This window comes from Sebastes fasciatus, chromosome 16 (assembly GCF_043250625.1).
Source record: "Sebastes fasciatus isolate fSebFas1 chromosome 16, fSebFas1.pri, whole genome shotgun sequence".
NCBI classification, from domain to species: domain Eukaryota; kingdom Metazoa; phylum Chordata; class Actinopteri; order Perciformes; family Sebastidae; genus Sebastes; species Sebastes fasciatus.
Window position 1 is genome coordinate 18,242,633 of NC_133810.1, and position 27,962 is coordinate 18,270,594.

A 27,962-nucleotide genomic window follows, 5' to 3' on the forward strand; every position below is an offset into this window, starting at 1 on the left:
ATGACAGCCCTAATAAGTAATTAACTACAGTGATTAGTTAATTAATCAGTTAGTCTCAGAATCAGCAACTATTTTGATTGATTTGATTTTGATTAATCTTTTCATTAATTTTTTAACATTTCATGGTTCCACCTTCTCAAATGTGAGGTTTTTCTGTTTGCCCGTTGTCATATATAAAAGTCAATTTAATATATTTTGGTTCTGGACTGTAAAACAAGCCAATTAAAGGTATCACTGTAGGATCGAAAAAAAAAAATGCATTCTCATTTCACCCCTATAATTTACTATGTTCTCAGATGTGAAAAAGCTAAAAGTTCCTCCAGAGCAAAATAAGATACTATACAATGTTTCTCAGAGGCTCAATGATCCTGACCACGGCAATGAACTGATCCTCATGAGTAAAATAAGTGGAGTAATCCATTAATGCAGATGTTCCATATGTTAAAATCCTTTAATATTAATGATAGGATATCCCATAATAATGAGCCTTTGTGACTAACTGTAGCATCAGAGGGAGGGGGCGTACCTTGGTGTAGGGGTTCTCCATCCAGGGCGGGTAGGAGGACGTGGCCTCGTTGGAGTCTGCCTGGTAGTAGTACAGGTTAAAGGTCTCCTTACAGCTGCGGTGGTGGGTGCTGCTGGACGAACACTCCATCATGGTGAACCGCAGCTCCACGTAAACCTGAGATGCTCCCCGTCGCTGGATGAAGCCGCTGCGCAGCCAGTGGCTGGATGCGCCGTCGGTCTGACAGATCTGATAGATCCTCACGCCGTTGTTCTCCTCATCTAAACCGCTTACTTCCTCCCACTGCGAGCAAATAGGAGAACAAAGGGCTGTCAGAGGTTGCGAGTTAAAATGACATCTGACCCAGAAAAACTTTTTAATTCTCCTATAAAGATTTTCACTAGGGTCCTTATAAAATTTGTCACGTTAAAGTCCTATTCTTCATAATAATGTTGCAATTCTTTGCTGGCCCTCTGCTGTACTGCACCTGTCAGAGACCCGTGGGACACATCTGGCCTGCTGTGGATTTAGATCCAGACCAAACCTGAATCTGGGTTGTTAAATCACTCCTCCTGTTGAGCTGCAGCCCAGCTAGCAGGAATAACAAGTCTCACTTGTCAAACAGAGCACACTGCTGCACACAGCATCCGAGACAGACACAGATTTCACCCTTCAAACACACTTTTAGACTAAAATACAACAATGCAGAGGGGGATATCACAAATATATGTATGAAGCCAACACCCTCCACAGAAATCTACATTTGTTGGGGAGGCAAACGTAACAGAAAAAAAGGCTTTAATGTTTGACTTCTGAGTCAACAGCAAACATGTTCGCCATCACTGTGTTTCCCAGGAGCGAAACGAGCAAGAAATTAACATACTCGGGGCAGAATTGAGCAGATTTGCTGAACTTGAGGCTCAGAAATTCAGTTATGTAAATATGTAAATCTTTAAAAATCCATTTGCAGATGATGTGTCGAGTGAGGCAGAATACTGGTCTGAATGAATTGCAGTGCAGCAGAGCACTGAGAGCCAGGTTTGAATCACTCAGAGGGGAGAATTTCCCTTTTAATCCCCAAAAAATAAATACTATGGACTTTGGCAGCACATATTGCTGTGAACAAAATGTTTTTCTGTGATGAAGATGCAGAAAATATCCCGCAGGGCTCATTTGGATTTGACAGAAATCGTTTAAAGGAATTGTTTAAAGTGGGGCTTTGAAAGCGAATCAGAGAGATGTACAAATATACATAATGTATACATAGTGCCAGACTGATATAGTCATATGGGCCATATGTTTGGCATTCCTTTCAGTACAGAGCATACTGTAGGTCTGAGCGAGGTAAATGTAATTTATGCAGACACATACATTCAACCCGTGCTGAAGGGATAGATTGGGTGTTTTGAAGTGGGGATGTATGAGGTACTTATCCATAGTAGGTGTATTACTTACAGTAGATGACGGTCAACACGCCCCCTGTATCAATAAGTTTCACTTTCAGTTCAGTTCCCTGTCGGAAAGGGCTGTCTGACGGCAAGATAAAGTGGTGAAAATATTCGAAATATAGCGTACAGTTAAACGGATAGCAATGTTTTTAGGTGAGCCTTTCTTTTAGGTGGCTAAAATATGTTTTTCCGCCGTCCACAGCACTTCATTGCTTTGCTCCGGTGTCTGTACTCCTGTCTGTTTCTCCAAACTGGGATTGTGCCGACCGTCATCTACTGTAGGTAATACACTGACTAAAGGCCCAGACACACCAACCTGACATCAAAGAACTAGCAGCACCGAAGGCCACCACTTGCGTCGCCTCACGTCGCCTGTGTCTTGGCCAAAAAGTCACACTCGAACACACCCCAAAGACTACAGCCGACGGCCGACTACCTCGACCGTTCTGCACCTGAGTGAGAGGAAATAACTCTCCATACTCCATTTCCAGGTCGCAGTAGTCTGGAATCATCATTGAAAAAGGGAAACCGGAAGAGACAGCAGATACCACTTCAAAACACTCAAACTATCCCTTTAATACATGTAACAGGGTTGATCCTGTGTTATCGAGTCTGCAACTGAAGTTCGATACACGTCTCTGTTGAACCACAAAATGATATTGATGATTTCATTTAAACACTGGAAGTTTAACATGAATATTAGCTTTATGTGGTGTCCTATTAAAAAAAAAGTTACTGCAGCATTTAAGATTTAACAATGATGTTCAAGTACTTTTGAAATTGAGGACACATAATTTATACCCCACAAATATCTACTATGACAGTATCATAACCCTTTAATGCTAAAAATAAATAACCATATATTAACAGCTTTATATCTGTGATTTTGATGCAGACAGCTCATGGCATCTCGCCACTGCTGTCTGTCATTGCTGACTGAATCACTGTTTTATACTCTTTAGTGGTATAAAACACAAAAACACAATTCATATTTTCTGACAACGTGAAGCTTTTGATGAACGGCTTCAAATGATAACGGCTGTGCAAACTATTTAGAGACCGCCGGCCTGCTTCGCTTTGCATCTTAATCAAAAGCGCAGACACATTTGTTGAGTATTTCCGTCTGGTTCCAGAAATCTTGCCAGCATCACTGTAGCCGTTTTCCTTCTGAGACAAGTTGAGCAGTTTTGGTCACTGACTGCCGTTGGCAAAAAATAAATACCCTAACAACCACTCCTCAGTTGATCAAATTACAAATATGTCTTTTTTCTGGCAGACGTATTCAAAATTGTGGGCAGCCAGCAACTTCAACTCCAAGGTTGACGGGATATATCAAAGCATCTGCTTCCAATGTACTTTGAATCCCACATTCACTCTGGCGTTCCCTTTATTCTGTCAGTTACCTGCCATATAAGGAGCTCTTTTATAGCCAAAGTAACAAAGGAACAGCTGGAAGCCAAAAAATCCCCAGTCACCACACGGTCTGCGTTAGTAATACAGATAACGTGGTGGAGCCGGGGTTACGTACCTCGGGTTTGGCGTGTGAGAAGATAGTCCATCTGAGATCAGAAGTCTCCGTCTTAGTGTTCATCAAGACCTCTGTGAAAAAAAAGATGAAAAGAAAAAAAAGATATAGCATCACTCACAGCAGGGAAGATCAAAATGACACGTATAAGACTCATTTACATTCAGAGAAACACACACAAGTGAATTTAAAATCAAAGAGTGAACATATTTCAGAGTCCCTGCCAAGTATCATCTCTGGCTTACAGCGGGATTACGGTAGAAGATGGAGTTTCACCAGTCAATTACATCTACAGAAACATTCCCACTGCCCCTAAAATTGTCTTTCTTCTCATGTTTGTTTTTATTCCCCCCACGTCCCTTGTGTTCCCGGCGACACACCATGCCTGTGGTCACACTAAAGAGTCCGCCTTCGTCCAGAGAGAGTAGCTGGAACAAGGAGAGAACAGGCCAGACTTACATAGATACACACCAATATAAAGATTTAAGCCCCTTCCAGTCACGACCTGTGATTACAATACAATTGATTTTTTTGTAATCTTTTGAAGGGAACGCTGCCAGCTCACAAACAATCTGAGCAGTTCTGCTATGATTCAGGATCACAATAAAATGTGGGAACCCTGCAGAGTTAGGTTTAGGTTGGGTGATGGGACTTCTTCTTTTCATGTGAGGACATCTTTCTCCCACAGCTATCTCGGCAGATTGTCTCTACTGAGTTGTGACTAGTATTCATACCGACGGGATGAGGTTTCTGTCACAGACCGGTTTTTAGAGCCCTACGCGTTCCCCGCAGAAGCTCCTCTCAAGGGTGAGGCCGTTTGGTTTTTACCAATAAACAGGATTTAATGCGGCTCTCCTGTGTGCCGTGATCAGGGCTGGCACTTGCATGAGAATGGATGCTGGAGGAAATGGGGGGTTTCAGTGTGAGTTTTTATCATCGGGGTTATTAAGATGTTGAATTAGGCTCCCAATATAAGGCTCAACAGTAAAGCCTGGCATCCAATGCACACACACGCACACACATAAACAACACATCTGACTCACCATGTAAAAAAAAGTTTTCTTTTATGGTTTTATTCTTCCCCAATTTTGGTTTTGACATGTTTATTTAACTATTAGTATATTTTTTCCATCACGTTATTGATTTAAATAATGCTGCTTCATATATATAATAAAACAAGCCTGCAATGTACTGAAACCAAAATGAAATTGAAATTTTAATAAGATCATTCTTATTACATTCATAAGATACATGTTTCCCTCTGAATCCTGCACGAGGCCAAAGTGTTGCTTTTCGCAGCTGTTAAAGATGTGTTGTTTCCACCTCCTACTTCCTTCAACATGTTGCTTTTGTTGTCCAAAACATCTGCTCTGAATATGCCCGCCAAGATCAAGCGTCTTATGTTATACACAGATCCAGTAATTCCATCTGTATTCATCCAAATGTGGAGGTTAGACGGCCCTGCTGTTCTTTAATAATACTTCTTCTATTGGTTCACATTTTCAGAGACAAAATTGTTAATTATTATCTACAGTTGTCTTCTCTGAAATGTGCGTTACACAGAATGTGGTTTAAAACACCTCAACTAGAAATGTATGTTTCCCATTGTCTGGCACTTTAGTTTAATTAAGTTAAAAAGTGGTGAACTGATTAGTCCATTCGTTATTAGTTCAGGGGTTCACAAACTTTTTGGGGTCAGAGACCCCTTACAAAAGAACATAATCGTCAGAAAGAGCTGCAAGAGGGACAAAAAAGCACAAGCGGAGGAGCTCGCCAACAAAGCAGAGGCAGCAGCCAGGCAGAACAACGCAAGGGAATTGTACAAAATTACCCGACAGTTAGCTGGTAAGAACAAGAGCTTTAGCCGGCCTATCAGAGACAAACAGGAAAACCTTCTCACTAAAGACTCCCAACAACTAGAGCGCTGGAAGGAACACTTTGAGGAAGTCCTCAATAGACCTCCTCCAGACACCCCCCCAGACATTGAAGAAGCGAGACGAGACCTAAACATCAACTGTGAAAGGATATCAAAGGAAGAAATCAAAAGAGCCATCAAAAAACTGAAGCTCGGCAGAGCACCAGGAAAGGACAACATCCCTCCTGATGCACTGAAAGCAGACATCAGTGCCACCGCTGACATCCTCCACGGGCTTCTAAATGAGATCTGGGTAAAAGAGGAGGTACCCAATGACTGGAAACAAGGGCTAATTGTCACAATTCCCAAGAAAGGCAACCTCAGTGAATGCAAGAACTGGAGAGGCATCATGCTTCTCTCAGTCCCCAGCAAAATCCTCTGCCGAATCATCTTGGATAGAATGCAAGAACCACTGGACAAGATATTCAGGAAGGAACAAGCAGGTTTCCGGAAGAACAACTCCTGTACAGATCACATTGCATCACTCAGAATAATTGTCGAGCAGTGCATCGAATGGCAGTCATCACTGTTCATCAACTTTGTTGACTTTGAAAAAGCCTTCGACAGCCTAGACAGAAACATCCTGTGGAAGCTGCTCCGACATTACGGAATACCCATAAAACTGGTCAATCTCATTAAATGTATGTACAATGGATTCACGGGCCAAGTCATTTCAAATGGAAAGCTATCAGACACCCTCCAAATAAAAACAGGAGTACGACAAGGCTGTCTTCTGTCTCCCCTGCTCTTTCTTGTTGCCATCGATTGGACTATGAAAAAGTCAGTGGATGGCCAAAGGACGGGGTTACAGTGGACTCCCTTTCACACAATTGGAAGACCTCGATTTTGCAGATGACTTGGCACTGATCTCAGGAACACACACACAAATGCAACAGAAGACAAACAAATTACATGAACACAGCAAACAGCTAGGCCTCATGATCAACGTTGGAAAGACCAAGGTCATGAGGATCAACACTAAATCCCACCAAGGAATAAATATCAAGGAGCAACCCCTAGAAAATGTGGCAGAGTTTGTCTACCTGGGAAGCAACATCAGCACAGACGGAGGAGCAGATAAGGATGTGGAGCTACGCATCAGCAAAGCAAGACATGCCTTCAGAACACTCCGACCTGTATGGCTCTCTTCCCAGCTCTCCAAAAACACAAAAATCCGAATTTTCAACTCAAATGTAAAATCTGTCCTTCTATATGGCTGTGAAACCTGGAAAACCACAAACACAATCACCAACAAACTGCAAGTGTTCATCAACAACTGCCTCCGATACATACTGAGGATATGGTGGCCCAGAAAAATTACAAATACAGACCTGTGGAAACAAACAAACCAGGAGCGAATCAACAAAGAAATCAAAAGGAGAAAGTGGAGATGGATCGGGCATACACTCAGAAAACAAGAAACAAACATAACAAGACAATCTCTGGACTACAACCCACAAGGAAAGAGGAAGCCAGGGAGACCAAAAAACAACTGGAGACGGTCTATGCTTGACGAGTTAAACAAGATCGGGACCTCCTGGCAAGAAGCAAAGACCACTGCACAGAAGAGAGTGAGGTGGAGATCCATGGTGGACGCCCTATGCTCCCAAGGGGGCCAAGAGGACTGAGAAGAAGAAGACCCCTTACAGGGGAGAAAATCTTCCAGGATCCCCTCATACATGTAATCGTAACACAGATTAAGCAAATGCTTACTACCATTTGTACTTTTAATGCCATTGGGAAGTATTTGTATTCTAAAACTTTCAACCGAGACACCTCAGACCTGTTTCATAGTGATAAACAGAAACACACGCTTGTTGAGTGAAGTGACTGATTAATGACAGACTGACGTGATGTGTCACAAATATATCAGAGTTTCTATTGGCCCAAAGATAACATGGGTGGGATTAACGGACACAATATGTTTATGCTATTGGCGCAAATGGTCCCCATCTGTAGATACACACTTTTTAATGATACAGCACAATTTTATAATGTATAGCAAATTATTTCGCGGCCCCCCCTGGCAGAGTGCCACGGACCCCACTTTGAGAATCACTGTATTAGTTGACTGACACAAAATGATCTTCTCAAATGTGAGAAGGTCCTGATTTCCTCTGTTTTATATCGTTGTGAATTGAACATCTTTGGGTTTTGAACAACTTGAAGACAAAATAAATCAATAAATGAATCAATAATAATCATGTTGCAGACCTAAAGTAAAGAAAAATACCTCCATCTAATATATTTTTTCACCGCATCTCCCATATCCAGGTTACTCTCATTGTCCGTTCAATAACTGTGAATGATTACAGTCAGTTTCCTGTGGAACTCTGTATACAGGAGGAAAAGGATGTTTGGAGAAAAACCTTTTACGTAGAACATTATGAAGATACGGAGGCTGTCAGGGACTCCTTGCGCTCTATGACTACATTTAAACGCCAACACTTGTAGTATTTTACAAAAATAACTGCAACGCCTCCAGTTACTAATCTCTGTGATCCTGTGTAAAGTGAGAGGCAATCGCATTCACAATTTAGCAACCCACATCCCAAAGAAATACACATGGAGACACAACAAAAACTCTGAGACAAATGTTACGGCGGACGTCGTTGTTTAACACTAATGAACGTTAAATTGTCGGTTAAAGATCAGATGGACACTTTAGTCCTTACACACTTCAAACTGAACAGAAAGGGATATTTGAATGTTCTAGTTTATGGTAAATCAGCTTGATTGAGGTGTTAATCTTTTAATGAATTATCCTACATCCCACAGTGCACTAGGAAGTCCCAATTTCTATAAAAAATATACTGCTATTCCTCGGTGAACAACCCCCCCCATCCCCCCTCCCACACACACACACACACACTCACAGTAACACACAGGTTGAATTCATCCCCTTATCGTCCCCACACTGCCATACAGCCAAATTATCTAAATCTTTCTTATAGCATTGAAAGTGTCATTTTCTCGCTCCCGTCACCTGGGTGACCTGTCTCATGCGCAGCACTTGACATCACTAATCATCGGGGGTTGCAGCAGTTTCGTCATCGCATCACGCTGAGAGGCAAATGTGGCTTTAATCAACTACCCGTTTCTCTTTTACAATCTACTCATTTTACGCTCTTTCTGTTTAAAGTCCTCATAAAGAAACACATACTGTACAGACTTGCCTCTCACCCTGTTCCACTCCAACACCACAGGAGCCCAGCAGCTTTATAACAACAATCTGAGGCGATAAAGAGGAGGAGAGGAAAGTCTGCAGCAGAGAGAGAGAGGAGAGAGGAGAGAGGTGTGTGAGGAGGATAATTGGATGACAAAGTTCAGGCCGGTGCTTTCCCCGCATTTAGTCTACCTCCAGTTCACTCCAGCATAATTAAAAAAAAACATTCATACTCTCCATCTCCACCTATCAAATGCATACCTACCTCTGTTTCATACGCTGATTTTTTTTGAAGGAGTGGAAAAGCCTCCCCAACCATGATAATCACTGTTTATCACTGCTCTATCATTAAGGTTTATGAGGCAGGATGTGCGAGCGTGAGTGTTTTCGATGAGATGGTGAGTGTTTCTATTATGTGCATGCACAGCCTTGCCTTTCACTGAAGTAGGTTCAGACTTGAGCCCAGTTAGAGGAAGCTGGCGTTTCCCCCTACATTCTTACAGCAGCGGCGGCGGCCACCCACCTACCCACCGCCGGAAAATTGCCCCGAGTGCTAGAAAAATGTAGGAACAATGAAAACTCGTCATCCGGCCGTATTTAACACCCAAAACAAACAATTGTACAGTAATTACAGTACAATCGTCCACATTAGGAGACAGCAGAGAAGTCTAAACTGATACCGGCGGTGGCGAGAAGACTTGAACTGAGCCATGGTATTACAATTTGAAAAAATATATTATTATAGACATTATTTTTTCCCAGGTAAAGACACTGACAGGCATGTTGAGATGTCAGAATTAGCATGGTATAGTTTTTATTTTAATCATCAAACCATGTCGTAAAAAAAAAGACACAGGCAAAGGGAAGGTATTGCGTTTTCTGTGTGAAAGGCAGACAACAATAGAGGGTGTTGTACATGACTCTCTTTTGAAATGTAAAACCTGACCCTGTATTTTTCACAAAGGGAGACTAACAGTATATGGCAAATATTACACCCTCGCTTTCTATAGGGACGTCTTCTGGCTTTAGACAGCCGACTTCAATGTTCACTTTTGTGTTAATTTCTCCCCCTGTGTGCCCTTTCCCTCCCTGTTTTACACTTTCTCCGTGGCTCTGGAGTGTGATGGGGAAATTATAGGCCTATGAACATTTGCCCTGCTTCAGCTACAATTAGACCTCATTTTAATTAAAGAAACAGAGTGCCAATTACCCTCGTACACCTAGAGAAATGGAGACAGAGGGGAAGAACGGGGATAATGGAAAAAAGGGGAATGTGAGAAGGAGAAGAGGATTCACAGATGACGAAAACTAGATGTGTTTGCCAATATTACACCTACGTTCATCAAGCTACTTGCTCTCAATGTCATCTTTCATCTCAACCTCGTCAGCCATCATGAAGCCATGACAGGCTGACAGCAACTTGGTGTCGTTATAATGCATTTCTGTACGCTCAATAATTTCCTTCTACATAACATCTTCCCAACATACAATGAAACTATTGAACCACATGTGTTAATATGTTATTTCAACATAAAAACAAACACTGACATTATTTTTGTGTCGGTGAAATAGATTAGGACTTTTTTCATAAAGTAATTAAATGAAATAGTAGCATGAATTGCTCTGCAAAGAATCCCATCTGTTTGCATGACATTTGTTCGGTGGTTTGGGACTTAAAGCTGCTCCATATGTCACGTCTTGATAACAGAGTTACTGTCCTCCAGGTACAATTCAGAACCATGTGTGTTTCGGGGGAAAACTGCTAGCACATGTTTTAAAAATTTCCAAAGCCACTACCCTGAATTCAGACATGCTTATGGGATGTCCTGGTGCCTCGGGCAATTTAATACCTCACGTTTCACATTTAAATTAAAGGAATAGTTCAACATGTTGGAAAAATTTGCCTCCTTGCCAAGAGTTGGATGAGAATATCAATACCACTCTCATGTCTGTACCGTTAGCTTAGCTTAGCGCAAAGTGAAAACCACAGGCTGTATATAAAGATGGACGACTCGTCCCCACTTTCTTCCTGTACAAAAGTGAATCCAAAATATCCCCGATACCGGAGCTGCCATCTTGAGATTTTGACGTGATATTACAGAGTAGTGATCAGGGACTAAAGCCGCAGTAGCGAGCTCCCGCCCATACAGCTGCCCGAGCCAATCACGAGCCAAGCACGGCCGCAGCTTGCTAGCGTGAGCCACCTAGTTGCTATGGTACCACGGTACAACTACCAAGACTACATCTATGATCAAATTGACACATGTTCTATTACACAGAATCGTGACGGTTAAGGAAAGTTAAAGTTACATCTCCTCTCGCAAACAATTCCCGAGCCTCCGGCGGTGAGACTTCACTCAGAGCAGCTGTCAATCATGATGTTTCACCCCTTTTTTATAGCATCAAATAACTAATAAAAACCAAACTTATCAGAAAAATGAACACTTGAACACACATCAGCGTGATAAAAACTACCTAAAATGACAGAAACCATATTTCAGAAAAATGTATGTGACGTGTATTTTGACTTTTTAGTTTGGCCCATGTCCCATCCACTAACATGGAGGTGGCGGGATTTATGACCTATGCTGCAGCCAGCCACCAGGGGGCGATCCAGATATTTTGGCTTCACTTTTGTGGCACGGTCATGTCGTCCATCTTTATATACAGTCTATGCTGGAAACAGCTAGCCTGGTTTTGTTCCAGTCTTTGTGCTAAGCTAAGCCGACTGCTGCTGGCAGAAGCTTCATAATCATAGCACAGACATGATAGTGGTATTCTTTAACTTGGCAAAAACCTTATCAGTTCCCAAAATGTTGAACTACTCCTTTAAAAAACATCCTTGATTTATGTAATTTTCTTTCCATATCGATAATAGCAGATGTTAAGGCTAATATTCATACGTAGCTAACTATAGGTCAAATTAAAGTGGTTGTCTGTATTAACATTTAGTTTAATGGATTACAGCTTCTACTAGAAAAGTCAGTGATGTTTGCTTTAGTTTGTTGGAGTATTGTAATAATTCCTTTTCAGAAGATTATCACATTCATTATATGATTGGAGTGATTGTCCTCCAGCTATTATTGAGCATGGTACAAAGAATATGACTGGTTAATCTTTTAAAAATTAAAATTTTTGACGTCCTTGGCAGTCAGGTTGTGTACCATAGCGCACATGAACAATGCAAAAGATTTCTCTTCACAAGCTTTCCAGTGTTGTTTTTGTGAGCGTAGGTTAGTGTGTGCACGTGAACATAACAACCTATGCCCTCAATGTGTGTGTGAGCTGTGTTTGTGTGTCTTTGACAGAGTTGTGTCTACTGAGATTAGACCTTGGCTTCCTGTAGTTCCCGTCCCCTTCCTGTCTCCTGGTCTGGTTGGGGAAGGGGGAGGTGGGGTGGGGGGGGGGACAGGGGCGCCAACAAGCACATCAGTCACTGTTTAACCCCTCGTCTACTGCATAACAAAAGCCTCCTGCGGCACGTGCGGATGAGCTCAGCGACTTTAAAAGGAGTGTCATGGAGTAGCGAGATGAAAGCGGGGGGTGAGATGAAGAACGGGTGTTAATGTTTGACACTTTTTTCTTTCTTGTCTGTATGGATGCATTTCAATACGTGTTGTGGTTCTGTCCCGGGACAGGATGTGACCTAGTTAGGGAGAAACCAAAGATGCGACACTGCTGTGAATGAAACTGACTGTCCCAAAGCACTGAGGATTAAGTACAGGTCATCAGGGATCCACTGGACAGAATCATTACATTAATCATTTCCAGTTAAACATGTGTTTTCCCCAATCAACCTCAGAGTTCTTCAGCTAATAATAAATTCACTCTTTTGACTTCTAGTCGTTTTTCAGCCGAACATATGCTCCGATCCCCGGGCAAATCACCTTTTCTAATTGAGGCTCACTGTTAAACATGAATACATCTGTGTATCGTAACAGAGGGAAGGATTTCACAGAAAGCTTGGTGTTGGAACACAAAACAAATGTTGATTAATACGGGCACCCAAAGGTACATCTGTGATTCATTGCCAGTCCTTTTTAATTTAATGTGGCAAAGTGGAGGGGAAAAACTGTTGCATTATTCAAGTCGCACAAGTTGAAAGCGAATATTTACCTTAATCACAGTGCAGTGGTATAAAACGTTTTGACCCCCACATAAAATGAGGTTAAGGTTAAGAGGATATGAGACATCCACTTGGTTCTGTGCCTTTTTATATCACTGCCTATACGAGTAATGAGTTTTGACCTGTGGTGTCGACTGCTGAACAGCACTTGTGCATCTTAGACTCAAACAGCTTTTCTCCCCTCAGACAAACAAAATCCACATAGCCGTGAGGCCAAAGATGCTCCCATAGAGACGCATGAAAAATGATCTACAGAGAGATGACTGTTTGACTATAGATTATTATAGAAAGTGTTTGCTGTTGGACATCTGCACAACAGATACTGGCTAATATTGGCAAGAAGTAGTGAAAGCAATAGATTTTCACATTTAATTCAACAACAGGAAGGAAGGAAAAAAAACGTCTTCTCTGGTTAAATTGTTAATCATTCACTTGACACATTTAAGAACTCCCGAGCTTTAAACACATAATTCTCTCTCATACAGTGTGATTGATTAAATTGCCTCGCTTTAAAGCGTATTTCAGCCACTCAGGAATATTGATCTGCCACTGAGTGAATTCACCTCCCGCTACTTCCAATTATGGGCGCTACTTTCTGAATCCCTTCTTCAAAAATAACCCGACTCTGTGAAAAAAAACTGAAAGGCTTCTTGAGAACATTGTTGCAGGCTACACCAACTCCCTGGTGGCTTCCTGATACCGACTCCTATAAGACGAGGAGTGAATTACAAAGGAAAAGTTAAAAAGACTTTTTATCAACTCAACAGTATATTTTGGGAGGGTGTGCTGCACTTTTTAAGACCTCTGCATTTCCACAAGCCGTGCCGTCTTTAAATAAAGAATACTATAAAGATAAAAAGAGTCCAAAACCCAAATATATTGCATGTATGACAAAGAAAAGCATCAAATCTTCACATTTGAGAGGCTGGAACCACGAGATGTTTGGCATTTGTGCTTAAAAATTTACTAAAATGATTATTCCATTATCAAAATAGTTTCCGATTCATTTTCAGTTGATCGACTAATCGATTAATCGACTAATCGTTGCAGATCTGTCCATGACATTTTGTCCCTTCTAAACCAAACTCTCCTCTCCCACATTTTTCATTCTTCTCCTACTGTTTACACTTATTTCCTCTCTTCCCTCGTCATCCATTATTTCTTCACCTTAAATTCCTTTTCTCAGATGACAATGAAAAGAATCCACATACTTCTGAAACATAAACTGTATATAAGAAGTGGACGTAGTCATCGTGACGTCACCCATTGGTTTGTGGACTTTGAAGCAGCAAGTTCGGCGTTTTGGGCATCGCGATCTTGTTTTTTTGGAACAAGAGGGTGGAGCTAAGAACAACCGAACACTGAATAAGACGTTTCTAGACGACCAAAATGTTACAATTAACTTTCATGAACAGAAAACACACTCTGAAAGCGTTAAAGTTTAAGATGAAAACACGGACAACTCCCAGACTGGACAACGCCGTTGTAGCGACCTGTCAATCACAAGGTAGCCACGCCCTAAAGCAAACTCTGCTTTATGGTCTACTCGACTCTAAATGGGACCATAATTTACTAAATGAACATCATGCTGTATTGAAGAAGACTTGAAATTAGCGATTGAGACCATAAACTCATGTTTACAATGTTTATTATTCTATACAATCAGACTTCTTTTTCCAACCAGAGGAGTCGCCCCCTGCTGGCTATTAGAAAAAATTTAAGTTTAAGGCACTTCTGCATTGGCTTCACTTTTCAGAACCAGAGGTTGCCTACTGATCAACTAAATGCCTAAATGTAAAACTAAACAAATATACAAAGATATCAAAGTTTCCCCAGCAATATCTAATATTTTATTGTATTTCTGTATCTAGTTTAAATCCTACCTGCTGCTGTAGACAGGAGGAGGAAAGTTCTCTGAAATGTGGGTCACATGTATTGATTGGTGTAGCCGCCAGACACATTTATATTCATCATCATGTACATAGTAATTCTGCTGCTAGAGTCTGACTGAATTATTGGAATACACCTTAATTCTACAGTATTACTTCATTTTATTTCATAAAAAAACACATGCAGCATGTGCAAACATGGGAACACGAGGAATGCTTTGTTTTTGTGAGCACGTCCCACCTTTTAATCTTTAAAACTGCAACTTCCTCTGAGCATAAAAAGCATGTTTCTTTTCAGAGACCTTGATTCTGCAAGATCGAAAGGCAAGCGCCTTAGTAAACAGATGTGGGCTGCAGCACTTTAGTCTTTTAAAAGACAATTTCTGTGATCACAGTCTTTATAGGCATGCTTGTTTTGGCGAAAGGTTTCACTTTGTTAGATGTCGTCAAAGGCCACAGTGTGTGGAACTGCAGAGTAGAAGAGAAAATGAGCTAAACAGAAACTCAAAGCCACACGAATCTACTAAGAAAAGATGGTTAGATTGGGAAATCATTCAGTAATAAAATGTAAAGATCATCTATCATCCTGGAAGGAAAAGAACAAACTAAGATGTGTTTTATTTACCAGCACCAAGACCCACCAAAATCCAAGTCTGACACCTTGATACAGACACTTCCCTGCTCTATACCTGGGAGCTACCATACATCATCACGCTGTGCTCTACAAACCAACTGGCCTCGAGTTGCAATCTCCTTTCTAGAAGGCTTGAAGGCAGCTGATCGTTGAGCCGAGCTGTGTCATCACACCATGAGAAAGTGCAGGTTGTTTTCTAACACTTTCTCGATCCTTCAGGAGGATATTCATCGTCTTGTCCGCAGGGAGGCCTTTAGGTCAGGGTCAGTCATAGACTGGCACCCCTGCAGGGCGGACACTTTGGAGACATGCAGCGCTGAAATCTGGGATGATCTTCCTCACCAGCTGGAGACTCCAGCCACCCCCGCGTTTGCAATGTTCTTCCAATAATTGGATCAGATAGTTTTCCAGTTAGATAACTACTGGTATAGATTAATTATTAGCATGTTTGTGTCATTTAATCGTGAACAGAAAAGACTGGGATCCATTCCAAAATGTTGTAATGTATGTGTGTTCACATACAGGGCTGGGATGATATATTATCCTATAGAGTTGCAGCAGCAACATTAACTCCCATTTGTCAAAGCAAAAAAAAACAGTGCACTTCTATAAACTAATGTATGACAGATGACCTATCTTATTTCAAATGTGGCTTGATGAAAAATCCACATAGCTCCGTCTACCGCTGTGATGCATCTAACGAACTCTCAATGAGCCCCAAAAATGTCTACTGCCGTACTTATAACAGAGTTGTGTTATCAAAGCCTTTACTAAAGCAGAATCTACAATTCATATTTTGGGGGTGAACGGGGGGGGGGGGTAATAAGGAAATCTTGCAGAAGAAAATGCACACACACACAGCTTCCAGTGACTAATCTGCAGTGGGAGGTGGACAGCTTGAAGCTAACATTGCAGACTCCAGTTAAATAAACCATCTAAAGGATTGACACATCTAAGTAGAGATACAAGAAAACAGACTCTCCACGAGAATTTTTTGCTCTTGTATTTTTTGACACGTCGCGCTTTTTTCATATTCAAACATTCAACACACTGGGAGCTAATTCTCTTCATCAGTGTATGCGTCGCTCCTCCAAGCCTGCGACTGCGGTGTTTGTGTGCTGGCGGTGACCGATATATCTAAAATAAAGATGGATTCATCTCTTTGGCTGTGAAGCTATTTGTTAGAGTACAAAGAGCATCATTTTCCTTCATCGGCTCGCGTTTTCAGCGAGGGGGCGAATTCAAAACTGAATTTCAAAACAACACTTTTGTCCAATCTCTGAAAAATGAACCGAGTTTAACAATGACTCTTCTACAAATGATTGGATGGAGTTGAGCGGAGAAAGCAATCAGTTATCATTGAAGCAATGGTGATATGTAGTAAAAGAATATTTTGTGTGCAGCGCTGCCTAAAAATAAGACACCAAGCTGCCAAAAAATGTGTTTAATGCTTCTTTAAATGAACTGACCCGCTCCTATTTGGAGCATGACTCCCTCTTAAAGCTCTTAGCCGTGTGTGCAGGCTGTAGGAGGGCAGTTAGCGCACAGGAATGTCTCTGTTATGCCGTTGGTTGGTTCAATGCGGTGTATGAAAGCAGGCCCTGGGAGACACGCTGGAGCCGTGTGCATGCATGAAGGTGGGAGCAAAAATATGCAGGTGGGTCTTCGCCGGGTTGATGTCGAACCAAACGAATTGCAACTTAAAACGGGCATATCAAACACGAGATGTAGGTCAACCTATGACGCAGGGGGGAAAAATATCCCAGACTTAAATCGAATGATGAAGCAGGGAATTTTTTGACATCAAGGTTGCTTTTTTTAATCAATTCTTGCAGCCTAAGACGTCTCGCCGGCCTCGTGTTGCCCCCCCCCCCCCCCCCACAAGATTTCATTCTATTTTTTAATGTAACGACAAAAACACCACAAAGCACAAGACGACAATGGCACGTAGAAACGCTTCACGAAATATTTTTGCCACACAATGCTGCCTCTAACAGCGAGATAAATGAGAGAGATGGACCGGAGATAAATAGCTCCTTCTCAGTTGTTGCCTCCTAATTAAAATAATCCCTTTGTTATAATCACATCCATATATATCTCACATATCTGGCCCCAGGTGCGTATGATTACAGAATGCAAATAGGCAATATACCTACTTTGCTCATTATGCAGTGTGCAGACGATGTGCACGTATACTTGCACCCTCCCTGCCCTCTCTGCACTTGCTCTTTCTATTCCGTCGACTCACGCCGGTCTCCCCATCTCTCTCCTTGGCTCACTTCAAAGAGAACCCCCCCATCCCTCTAAAAGTGCCATTCTCCTTGGTGCTTATGGCTGATAGGCTGTGGCCTCATTCCCTCTCTGCTGCAGCCTGTCCCCATTGTGTCCCACTCTCACAGAGAGAGTAGCATGTGGGTGGAGGACAGACTGGCTCTCCAAAGTGAATGCCTGACATGGATGTATGGGCTGGTGGGGGTGTATCCTCTCTCGCCGAGCTAAAATATCATCCACCTGCAATTCCCGGCTGCCATATGCATCCTTCACAGCCAGAGAGAGGGGAAAGGGGGAAAGGGTGAGAGAGGGAAAAGACGTGGACTGAGAGTACTTGTGGCACTCGGATGCCTGTTTAACTCTTGAGGAAGCTAATCATCGGATTGAGGTGCTGAGGATGACGGGCTACAGGCTTTCACAGAGAGGGGGGAGGTTGCTTTAAATGCAAATCCCTTTCTTATAAAAATCGGTTCCGTTTAAAAGGATTTCTGGGAAACGATCCACATTTCCACGGCAGGGGAGACAGTCGGCAAGAGAAAACAGCATAGCACCAGTCAAACATCAAGGAGACAGAGGACGTGGAAAGAGTAGCAAAAGAAAAGGCTACATGTCTGTGAAAGAAGGGATTGAGGCTCAAGTTAAGGCCTCTTAGATAAAAAACATCCTTTTCTGCGCTTGAGACACTTAGTTTAGATTGAGAGGCATTATGCTATTCATCATGCTAGTTATGTCACGGAGGAGTTAGGAGGTGAGAGAATAAACAGAAGACGACAGTTTGTGTAGAAAATGCGAGTTAGTTTAGCTTTTAGAGGGTTGGTGACGTAAATCTTTCCTTCCACCTATCAGCAGATTACATAAATATGAGCCTTTAATTCCATGTAAAGAAGAAATATGTTGTTTGGCTGACTGGGTGTAAGCAACTGGTGACTGGTGCAGTATTTGTTTAAAGCTGCAGTGGGTAGAAATGGAGCAAATATGATTAAAGAAAGTTATTTTTATGAAACGGTCACTATATCCTGACAGTAGTACATGAGACAGGTAATCTGAAAAATTAGAGAAGAAGGTAATCTGCTCCTAATGGCATCTGCACGATTTCACAGACCAGAGGAAAACAACCAATCAGAGCTGATCTGGAGCCTGCCGTCTCTGAGCAGCTGTCAATCACTCGCGAACTCCGATCAAACGGTCAAACTAGGCAGCGCTGATCAAATAGGAATCAATACTCTGTTACTGTAATGCCTATTTCTCTACTCAAATGTTTTCAGAAACATCTTGTAGTGTACTGTTAAGCTGTTGAGATCTGTTCAGGAAATACCAAGCACCGCCCACGAGCCGGAGCACAGCCAATAGGAACGCTCTCTCTCTGAAATGACCTGTGATTGGCCAAAGTCTCCCGTCACTGGCTAGATTTTTTAAAGCCTGAAAACAGAGCCATGAGGAGGTGCAAAAGTGTAGTTTTCTCTCAAAGCACTTGAATTACAATTTGCTGAAAGGTTATTACGGAATTTTTGCCCAATGATGCCAAAAATATTCTGCCTACTGAAGCCAAGATACAGCTGCTTCCACCCAACCAACACCAATCAACAGCACTGCACAACATTATCACTGTGCTTGTGGGGTATATTTGATCATCTTTGTCAACCCACTCCCATTAGAGCACGGCGACTTATTTATATATCCGCTTTTCCGATTTTTTCTCCCGCATCAAATATGTATGGAGATATTGTTTTTAATTTACAATATGTTTTAAATCATGTACCTCTAATGGAAATGCGAATATATTACCCAGTTGTCTCATTACTCCCACTTGGCCCCTGGCGCATCTACTTGTAGCTTGTGCGAGCTCATTGTTCAGGACGGAGACAGCACGTGTCATTTCAAGTGCAGTACAAAAGACGTTGATGTCAACTCTTTTGTATAGGGTTGCTTGATTTGGGGAGATATGAAGAAACAAACCACTGCTGTATGTAAAGTTTGCAGGATGACACTTTCCACCTCTTTTTCCATCAGCAGAGGCTAAAAACGTGCTGTTGATGTTTTTCACCCCAGCTCCTGCTAAACAAATCACACTGGCAGCTGCACTCTCTTGTTGCATACTATGTGTGAAAAGATGATTTGTAAATGGAAGGAGGTAACAGCTGCAGTAGCATGCCATACTGCAGAAGCAGGAGATTGCCAGTATGGGAAGATGGATTTACAAGGCTGTTAAAACTATAAGCACTGAGTACAAGCCTCCCAGCCAAAAATAATCAATTTTGCTAAAGAGTCGCCGCCTTTACTTGACAGCAATGTTCAGCAGTCAATCACGCGTCAACTTCAGAACCTCAGCTAGTTCTCCACCACAACTTATCTACAATCAATATGCAAAAACACGTGTAACAACAAGAGCCTTATGGTGCATTCAATCCACCTGTTTTTATACATATTTTAAATTTGCACATTAAAAACTAAGTGGAAATGCGAGAAATTACAAAAAAAAGAAGTTGAAATATTGTAAAAAATATTTTTAAGCTTGGCTGAGGTGGTAAAATTTGTGTATCAATAAAAACAAAATGCAACAAAAGGCAATGGAAACAGACCTAGCGTATCAATCATGAAGTATAGGAAGAATGTGACTTATTTGTTACTGAAGCTTCCACTCCACTGAAGAGGCGAAAACATCAGATCGACGTGGAGCGATGAGGAGACTGTAACCTTCCTCAAATGAATCACCTCATAAAACGGTTCATATGATATTTCACAAAAAGTTTTTCCTGATTTTTCATGTGTTTTCCTACGAATGTTCAGCGTCAATTTCCGCTCCAGTCTTTTCAAAATAAAGTTCTGTCTTCACAGGAAACTACTTGGTTAGGATCAGGCAACAAAACTACTAGTTATGTTTGAGGAAAAGATCTTGGTTAAGTTATGCCACACCTTAAGTGGTTAACTTCAGTATGGAAGTTCCATGACAAAAACTACTTAGTTAGATTCGGAAAAAATCGTGGTTTGGGTTCAAATATCTTCGGAAGTGGCGTAACTTAAGTATGAATGTTACGGGACAAAGAAATCCACGCTGACTTCTGGTTTCATACCGGACACAAACAGCGGTCTCCTGGGCGCAAGTCCGGTCCGGTGTTTTTTAACCCACCCATCCACCCCACTCATATTACATACACATTGATTTTGTAGGATATGTACAGTGTACAAATTACAGTGCATTTACTTTTCGTAGGTAATTCCGTCATCTTCTGAAAATATTTATGGATCTCGACTTGACAATTTACGCCAACAACTGTATATCTTGATGCAGACATTTCCTATTATTTGCATAATAGTACAACTATTAGTACTAATAGTAGAATCCAACAGTAGTGGATAGAAGTGAGCATTAATTAGCTTTTTTTGCAGATTTTCTAGAAATTCGGTTGAAATTTGCTCTATATTTAGATGATGGAAGAGTGTCCACAAAGCTGTTACACTTCAGATGATCACACAGGTAATTCAGGAGCACTACTAACTCTCTAAAATGCCTTCAAGCCATGGAAATTAGACAGGACAGAATAGAATACGTCGTCCACCGGGGTGGAAAATTGTCCTCTGAGTTTAGACGAGTGCCGACAAGTTTGCATCGCTTCTGAAAATGCTGTTAATATAATTTAAGCTGTGGACCTGAGCAGGTGGAAAAGACTGCAGTGCTTTTGTCACTGGCTGCGTCTTGCCATTGGTAAGAGAGAGAAACTGTATGTGCGAGGAATAACGAGGAGCTTGTGTGCGAGGAACATTTATAGCTTACACTTATACCGTCAAATATATTTTAAAATTGCAGTAGGGCTACATTAGTGGGAATAATTAATCCTGGATAAAAAGCTTATGTCTTTTCAGTTTAAGGCTTTGGTTATACATTTTTTATTTCTGAGGCAGAGAAAAAGTGTTTGTTTTTTCTGTGTGTATGCATCCTCATTACTAATTTCCACCCAAAGCTTGTTATTAATTTCCAGCCAAAGTAATTATCTGATCAAGAGGTCTGTGTTCTAATCTTGACGGAGACAGGAGGAAAGAGAGATCCATGCGCTGCTGAACGAGCAAGTGGTGTGTGTAAGTGAGCCATTTATCCTTTAGTTGGAAAAGGAGGAGAGATTTGGCAGCTGTGAGCTTCATCTACCCTCCCATCAGTTCATTACAGAATTCCCTACTAGGTGGAGAACAAGGGGGAGGACGATCCAGAGCGTGCTGGCAGAGGAGCGGGCCATTACCCGAGACACGGAAACCAGACATCTTGTTCACACTTGGCAAGACGCAGATGTTCTGGAGTCAGTCGGCAAGGCGCTGCATGCGAACCCTCAGCCCCCGTCTACATGTCCGTCTTCCGCGTCGAGCCTGTGCTGCACCTGCTTGGAACCGACGTCTTGTAAACATCAGCGAGGGGGGAAAATGGAGCCAAGTCAACTGAGATTTTCTAAAGGGACATGTTTGATGATTCTGCCACCAAAAAGCTGCTGGTGGGCATCGCATCCCACATATAGATCTGAGGTTAAGCATCTCTTATGACTGAAGAACAAAAACTCAGCGTTGAGTCAGAGGTAGGATCCCAGCTGTGGAGCATACAGCTGAAGAAGAAGCTCCTCTAATGGCCTGATCCCCGGCTCCCAGAGCACCCTGAGTATATGTTAAATGTCTGGGAAAATCCCAAACTTCTCGCTTGACATACAAAGTCAACAACGTTTTTTCCCCGCAAGAATTCTCAGTAGCTGCAGTAATTTAACAGCTTCTTTGGATGGGTGTGTGTGCAAGCTGCAAATCTAATGGTACATGTCCACAACTTCCATCCTTCCCATACTTCCCATTCATTGTCTATGTAAACAGCCATGCAATGCATTCTGGTTGTGTGGCGGCACGATTCAAGAGACTGACCGTCACGTCGCCCGCTCCTCATTTGCATGAAGTTGATGTCTAGGCTACTTTGTGCAAATGACGGGCGTCCGACGCAACTCGCCGCCTCTGGAAACTCCCGAGAAACTTTTAAACTAAGCGGTGTCGATCCAAAATAAAGACAGATTCAGCAACTGCATGGCTTATTTCTCCGTAAAATGTTTACCAAACTATTACGTGATATAAGAGAAGAAAGTTAAGAGAAAACGAGCTGCCGTGTTGGTTCCGGTTTGAAAGCTAGGAGCAGCAGCCCACGAGGGAAAGCGTTCGTCCAATCAGGTGCCTAGTGTCTACTGGCAGCCCATCAAGCGTCCAATGCTGGGAAGCGAGGCGATCCCTCGCGATAAAAAAAGCCCCTGTGGACTTACTAATAAGTTTCAAGGGTTGCTCATACTGTACGTTGCAAAAATGTGCTTCTATAGTCTATAGTAGACTCCATACTGTAAGTCCGGCCCTCCAAGAAAGGGCATTCAGCACCAGCGGATACATGACGTCCAGACTCACACCAGAAGCAGTTGACAGATTCATGTTCCTGCCTCAGAGTATGTGAAGTCAGGCATGTTCACAGTGTTCCTGTTTACAGCAGCTATTGATTGGAATGAACATACTTGGGGAACAGTTTCATTGTTAAAGAGACCATTGTTTTCATGGCAAATTATTTTTTTTAAGTCACAAAACACCTACATCATGTACACGTTGGGAACCAGCCACAGAAATAGCGGCTGTGTCAATGTTTTGCATTAAGTTAATGTCAGTATAATGTGTCCATTCTAGTGAGGGGAAACGAGATGTAGAAAACATGCTTGTTATACCACAATGTCACCCCAAGCAGCTGTGTGTGAGCCTAAAAACAGTACCAACCAGAAATAGCATGATGGAGAATAAAGTCTTCACAGGAACACAACAGCATGCAGCCTCCACGACAGCACGGTACTTTTTAAAACCGTGCAGTTCAACGGCTCTTAAAGAAACCCAGTTGTGAACCTTTGATCCTCAGTCAAACACAGGCCTCTTAATGCCAACGATCTATCAATAGTTGTCTCTACAGCATTCTTTACCAACTCAGATCAGTTTTCAGTTCCCCCAAACTTCCCCATTAATGTCACAACACAAAGACAGAGACATGGCAGGAGATTAAAAATAAATAAACACCCATGCAGGCCTTCTAGTTGACTCTGATTTGTCAGTGTGGCTCAGTCCACCCCTGCATTAAGCCAATTATCCAGCCTGTTGTTATGCTGATGATGCCGAGCTATACTCGCCTGTAAAACCACACAATTTGAAAGCATCATTTTCTTTAACATTATGACAGCTAATTTCTTATTTGTCCCTTCAGGGTTCACAAACCTGATCCAGGACAAATTGCCTGTTAATATATCAAGTCTGCTTCCAGAAAACTAATATAAATCATGACCCAGATTATATATTTGACACAAAGTGTTTCGATGTTTTTCCTCAAAGCTAAATGTAACTCGTGTCACAGAGATACATCTGCATCAACCCACAGGAAATCACATCAGCCCTGCATTAGCCTCAATGCACTGAATGTTTTATTATTGATTTGAGGGTGAGCTGGGTAAGAGGCCCTAGGGTGCTGCCTGGGGACCCTTTGATGACTCTAAAGTGAAAACTAGGGAGGAAATGGACTTCCTGAAGACATCAGGAGGGGAACCAATAGTTTTTGTTATTTGTTTTTTAACACTGTGGAAGAAACCCATTCAAAATAAGATGAATAACCCACCGCCAGATAAAGAAATCATAATTAATACTGATTTATATTAATAATATGACTATTATGTAGTCATATAATTTCTGTATATTAATCTTGTGTTTTCTATAACATTGTTATAACACTATTTAGGGGGGGGGTAAATAAGCCAAGTGGATTTTTTACCTCTTCCTGCACTGTATATTATCATTGTTGTTATTTTTGGGTTGTCTTAATTTGTGCAAAATAAATAATATATAATATATAATTGTATGAACACTTCAATGGATGCATTACTATATTACTAATGCTATGCTGTAACATACAGTACTTTTAATCAGTGAGGTTGCACCCACATCCTGTTCTGATATTTCTATGATTATTCCCCTGAGATTTGGTTAAAAAGCTCTTGCTGTATCTTTTCATATATATCATGCTCTTAAAATGTGGTTTTACTGCACTCCCTTTTGGGTAAGGAAGAGGATGTAATACTAATTGGACATCTCACTGAGCCATGTATAACCACAGAAAGAAAACAAGTCCAGCAGGCAGCATTTTTTGAAGGAAAACTCACCTTCCTCTGCAGAAGCCAGGAAGAAGAAGATGCACCCTAGCAGGACAACACTGCTCCTGCATGTCAGCTCCATATTGTTGGTAAAAAATGGTCCAAAAAAAAAATGCTTGAATTAAAAATGAAGTGGCACTGGCAGCTCGGCTGTGCACTCACTGACCGCAAACCAGTCCGCATTTAAAGTGGTCTTCAGATCAGAGAGCTTCACACTGTGGTAAAAAAAAACTGCAGTAAAAAAACATACACTTTGGCTAAGTGTGAATATAAAGCTGGTTTAGCTGGGAGGACAGACTGGAAACTTCTCTGGATTGTCCAACTTTGTGTTGTGGTTAAAGTCTGGGTAGAAAACAACACTCCTCTCCCACCTCAGTCCTCTGTCAGCACGGTGGGATCATGGTCCTAACTTGTTGGATCGTCGCCTTTAAACAGCTCTTTGTGCTCCAAACCACTTCTCCCAAATTCTCCCCCTCGGCTCGATAACCGAGCAGGCACAATCCGCAACCAGGGCACCTCACTGCATCTGGGTTAGTTACAGAGATAATCCTCATCATCATCAGTCCGATAAGACCTGCTTCCACATCTTCTCCTCATCATCTTCGGTAAACAATCCAGCAAAGTGTGTGTTTTCTCCCTTTAAAGCACCAGACTGTTCTGGCTGCGAGGGGAGAAAAAAATAGTCCACGAAAAGGTGGTGGGGATAGTGCGCCGACACGTCTAGCCTGGCCTGGATTAACGGGCAATAATTAGACTGAAACTGTGGGTAAATGTCTGTTTTTTTTATCCCGGGATAAGTGCGCAGACTGGCCGAACAGCAGGTACTAAGTTGTGCGCTGAAGTAGCTCGTAGAGGCTGACTATACTGTCCGCTGGTCACCGAGGACTTCATCACCGCATCAAACCCGGAGTCGAATGGCAGCAGCAGGCTCCGCCCACTATGGTTTCCATAGCAGCAGAGTCAAAAGCACGCGATAAGACACAGGATTTCCGCAGGGAGCCTTCAAAATAAAACCCATATTAAAAAAACAATTAGAAAGTAATAACTAGAGATTTATTTTTATTTTTCTCAGAGTGACCCTTTTCATTTTCTAGGCTGTGCACACAATTTACAAGATAAACTTAAAGCAGCAGTGGGTAGAAATGGAGCAAATATGATTTAAAAAAAGGTATTTTTATAAAACGGTCGTTATATACTGACAGTAGTGCATGAGACAGGTAATCTGAAAAAAACATGTGTCCTCCGGTGTCCTCTGGTGCTCATAATCGCATCTGTAAGATTTCACAAACCGGAAGAAAACAAACAATCAGAGCCGAGCTGGAGCCTGTCATCTCTGAGCAGCTGTCAATCACTCGCGAACTCTGATCAAACAGCTGATCAAATATGAATCAATATTCTGTTACTGTAGTGCCTAATTCTTGCATAAAATGTTTTCAGAAACATCTTAGTAGTGTACTGTTTAGCTGTAAAATGATAAAGTTTGTGACCCGGCAGCCATGTTGAGATCGGTTGAGGAAATCCCAAGCACCGCCCACCAGCCGGAGCACAGCCAATAGGAACGCTCTCTCTGAAATTACCTGTAATTGGCCAAAGTCTCCCGTCACGGGCTACATTTTTTAAAGCCTGAAAACAGAACCATAAGGAGGTGCAGAAGTCTAATTTTCTCTCACAGCATCCGAATTACAATATGCTGAAAGGTTATTATGGATTTTTTGCCCAATGATGCCAAAAATATACTGCCTACCCCCACTTTTATTGGGGGAAATGAATGCGTCAAAGCAGAAAACAGAAGTGCAAAAATAGATATATAGTTAAGGGAAGTAGCCTAATACAACTAGAATACTTTATACATTATTTATACAACAAAGGGCAAGAAAAGTCAAAGGAAAATCAAAATGGAGGTATATACACCATCCATACTGTAAATTCTATAACCATCATACAAGAATACACCTTACATAGATACCATACAAACAATTCCTATGCTACAACACTGCTTGGAACGGTACAAGCTGTCTGGACAATACCATGTCCATGTTCCGGTCATCCAGACCAAATAAACCCACTGGTCATATAAATTTGAGGTGGCTTCCCACGTGACGTAAGCTCCACTGGGGCTCATCTGCTTCTGATAATTCTTCATGTATGCACTTATTTATAGCACTGTAGGAATATCACTTATCCTGTCTACTGTTTTTTTAATACCATCAGCAAGGTGTCTCTTCTTTTAGGTGATCTCCCACTTTGGCACCAACAGTAAACTTTTGGTACAACCCCACCTTACTTAGCCAGCCCTCTTTGTTCCTCTCACTGTCTCAAATTCAGGTGGTGTCTGGAGCTCTCCTATGTCTTTCCACATGAAGCACAGTTCAGGCTAAAAGGCATAAGGCAAAGGAAATATCTATGCTTTTATTTTGACAACAGATTTGCACAACTTCCGGTGTTATTTAGACTTTTTTCTGAGTGTCATGCCTCCAAAACAATAATTAGGTCCATCCTATCTACAAGTACTGGCATGCTGTAAACTGTCAGTAGGTCCCAAAGTGGGGTCCGGGGACCCCCAGGGGTCCTTGATGGGGTTCCCAGCAAAAAAAAGGGTAGTAATTTATTTTCACTATAATTCCATCCATAAGTAACACAATGACAGAATGTTTGACTATTTTGTTCATGGGTTTCATACACTTTATGTAATAACACATCTGTTCACAATCTAAAACCCATCAATTGTGTGAGACCAGGTAGTAGTGGGTGCAGATTCACCTGTTAATGCTGCCACTCCAGTAAGTTTGTTCACAATTATTCTGACAATTTGTTTAGACGACGTATGGTTTATATCCCTTGATTTATTTTTACATGTTACCAATCCTAATTTAATGTTTGTATCGAACTCCTTAACAGATCCATAGTATTGTTCTGTGTGATATATAACTAAATCTGTTGGTATTGACTTATGTGTGCTATAATACCTTTTGTTTATTATTTCTAATTGTGGTAGCATGCCAATATATAATAATAATAATAATAATAATAATAATAATAATAATAATAATAATAATAATAATAATAATAATAATAATAATAAATTATATTTATACTATATAGCGCTTTTCAAGAAACTTAAAGACAAGATATATTGATTTAATTTGTTTATTGTACAGAAAAATCATCATACATCCTCATCATCATTCATCATCCCTCATCCATCTTCCACCCATTATCCTCACTCAATAAATGGTTAAATGACTCCTGGTGTTTTAATGTGCATACCAGATAAAAGTTCTATGGTCCAGTCTAACTAATAC

At 41.5% G+C, this 27,962-nt stretch overlaps 1 protein-coding gene across 1 annotated transcript in view; it reads right to left on the reverse strand.

The window, feature by feature from the left end:
* LOC141752263 (ephrin type-B receptor 4a-like) overlaps positions 1 to 26,622 on the reverse strand; it is a 43,834-nt gene extending 17,212 nt beyond the window's left edge. Inside the window, exons 1-3 of the mRNA XM_074610037.1 lie at positions 24,670 to 26,622; positions 3,482 to 3,552; positions 527 to 808 (exon numbers count right to left, since the gene is read on the reverse strand). Coding sequence (XP_074466138.1) covers positions 527 to 808; positions 3,482 to 3,552; positions 24,670 to 24,742 — 426 coding nt within the window. The 5' untranslated portion in view covers positions 24,743 to 26,622. The remainder of the gene's footprint in view (positions 1 to 526; positions 809 to 3,481; positions 3,553 to 24,669) is intronic.
* Positions 26,623 to 27,962: the final 1,340 nt, after the last annotated feature.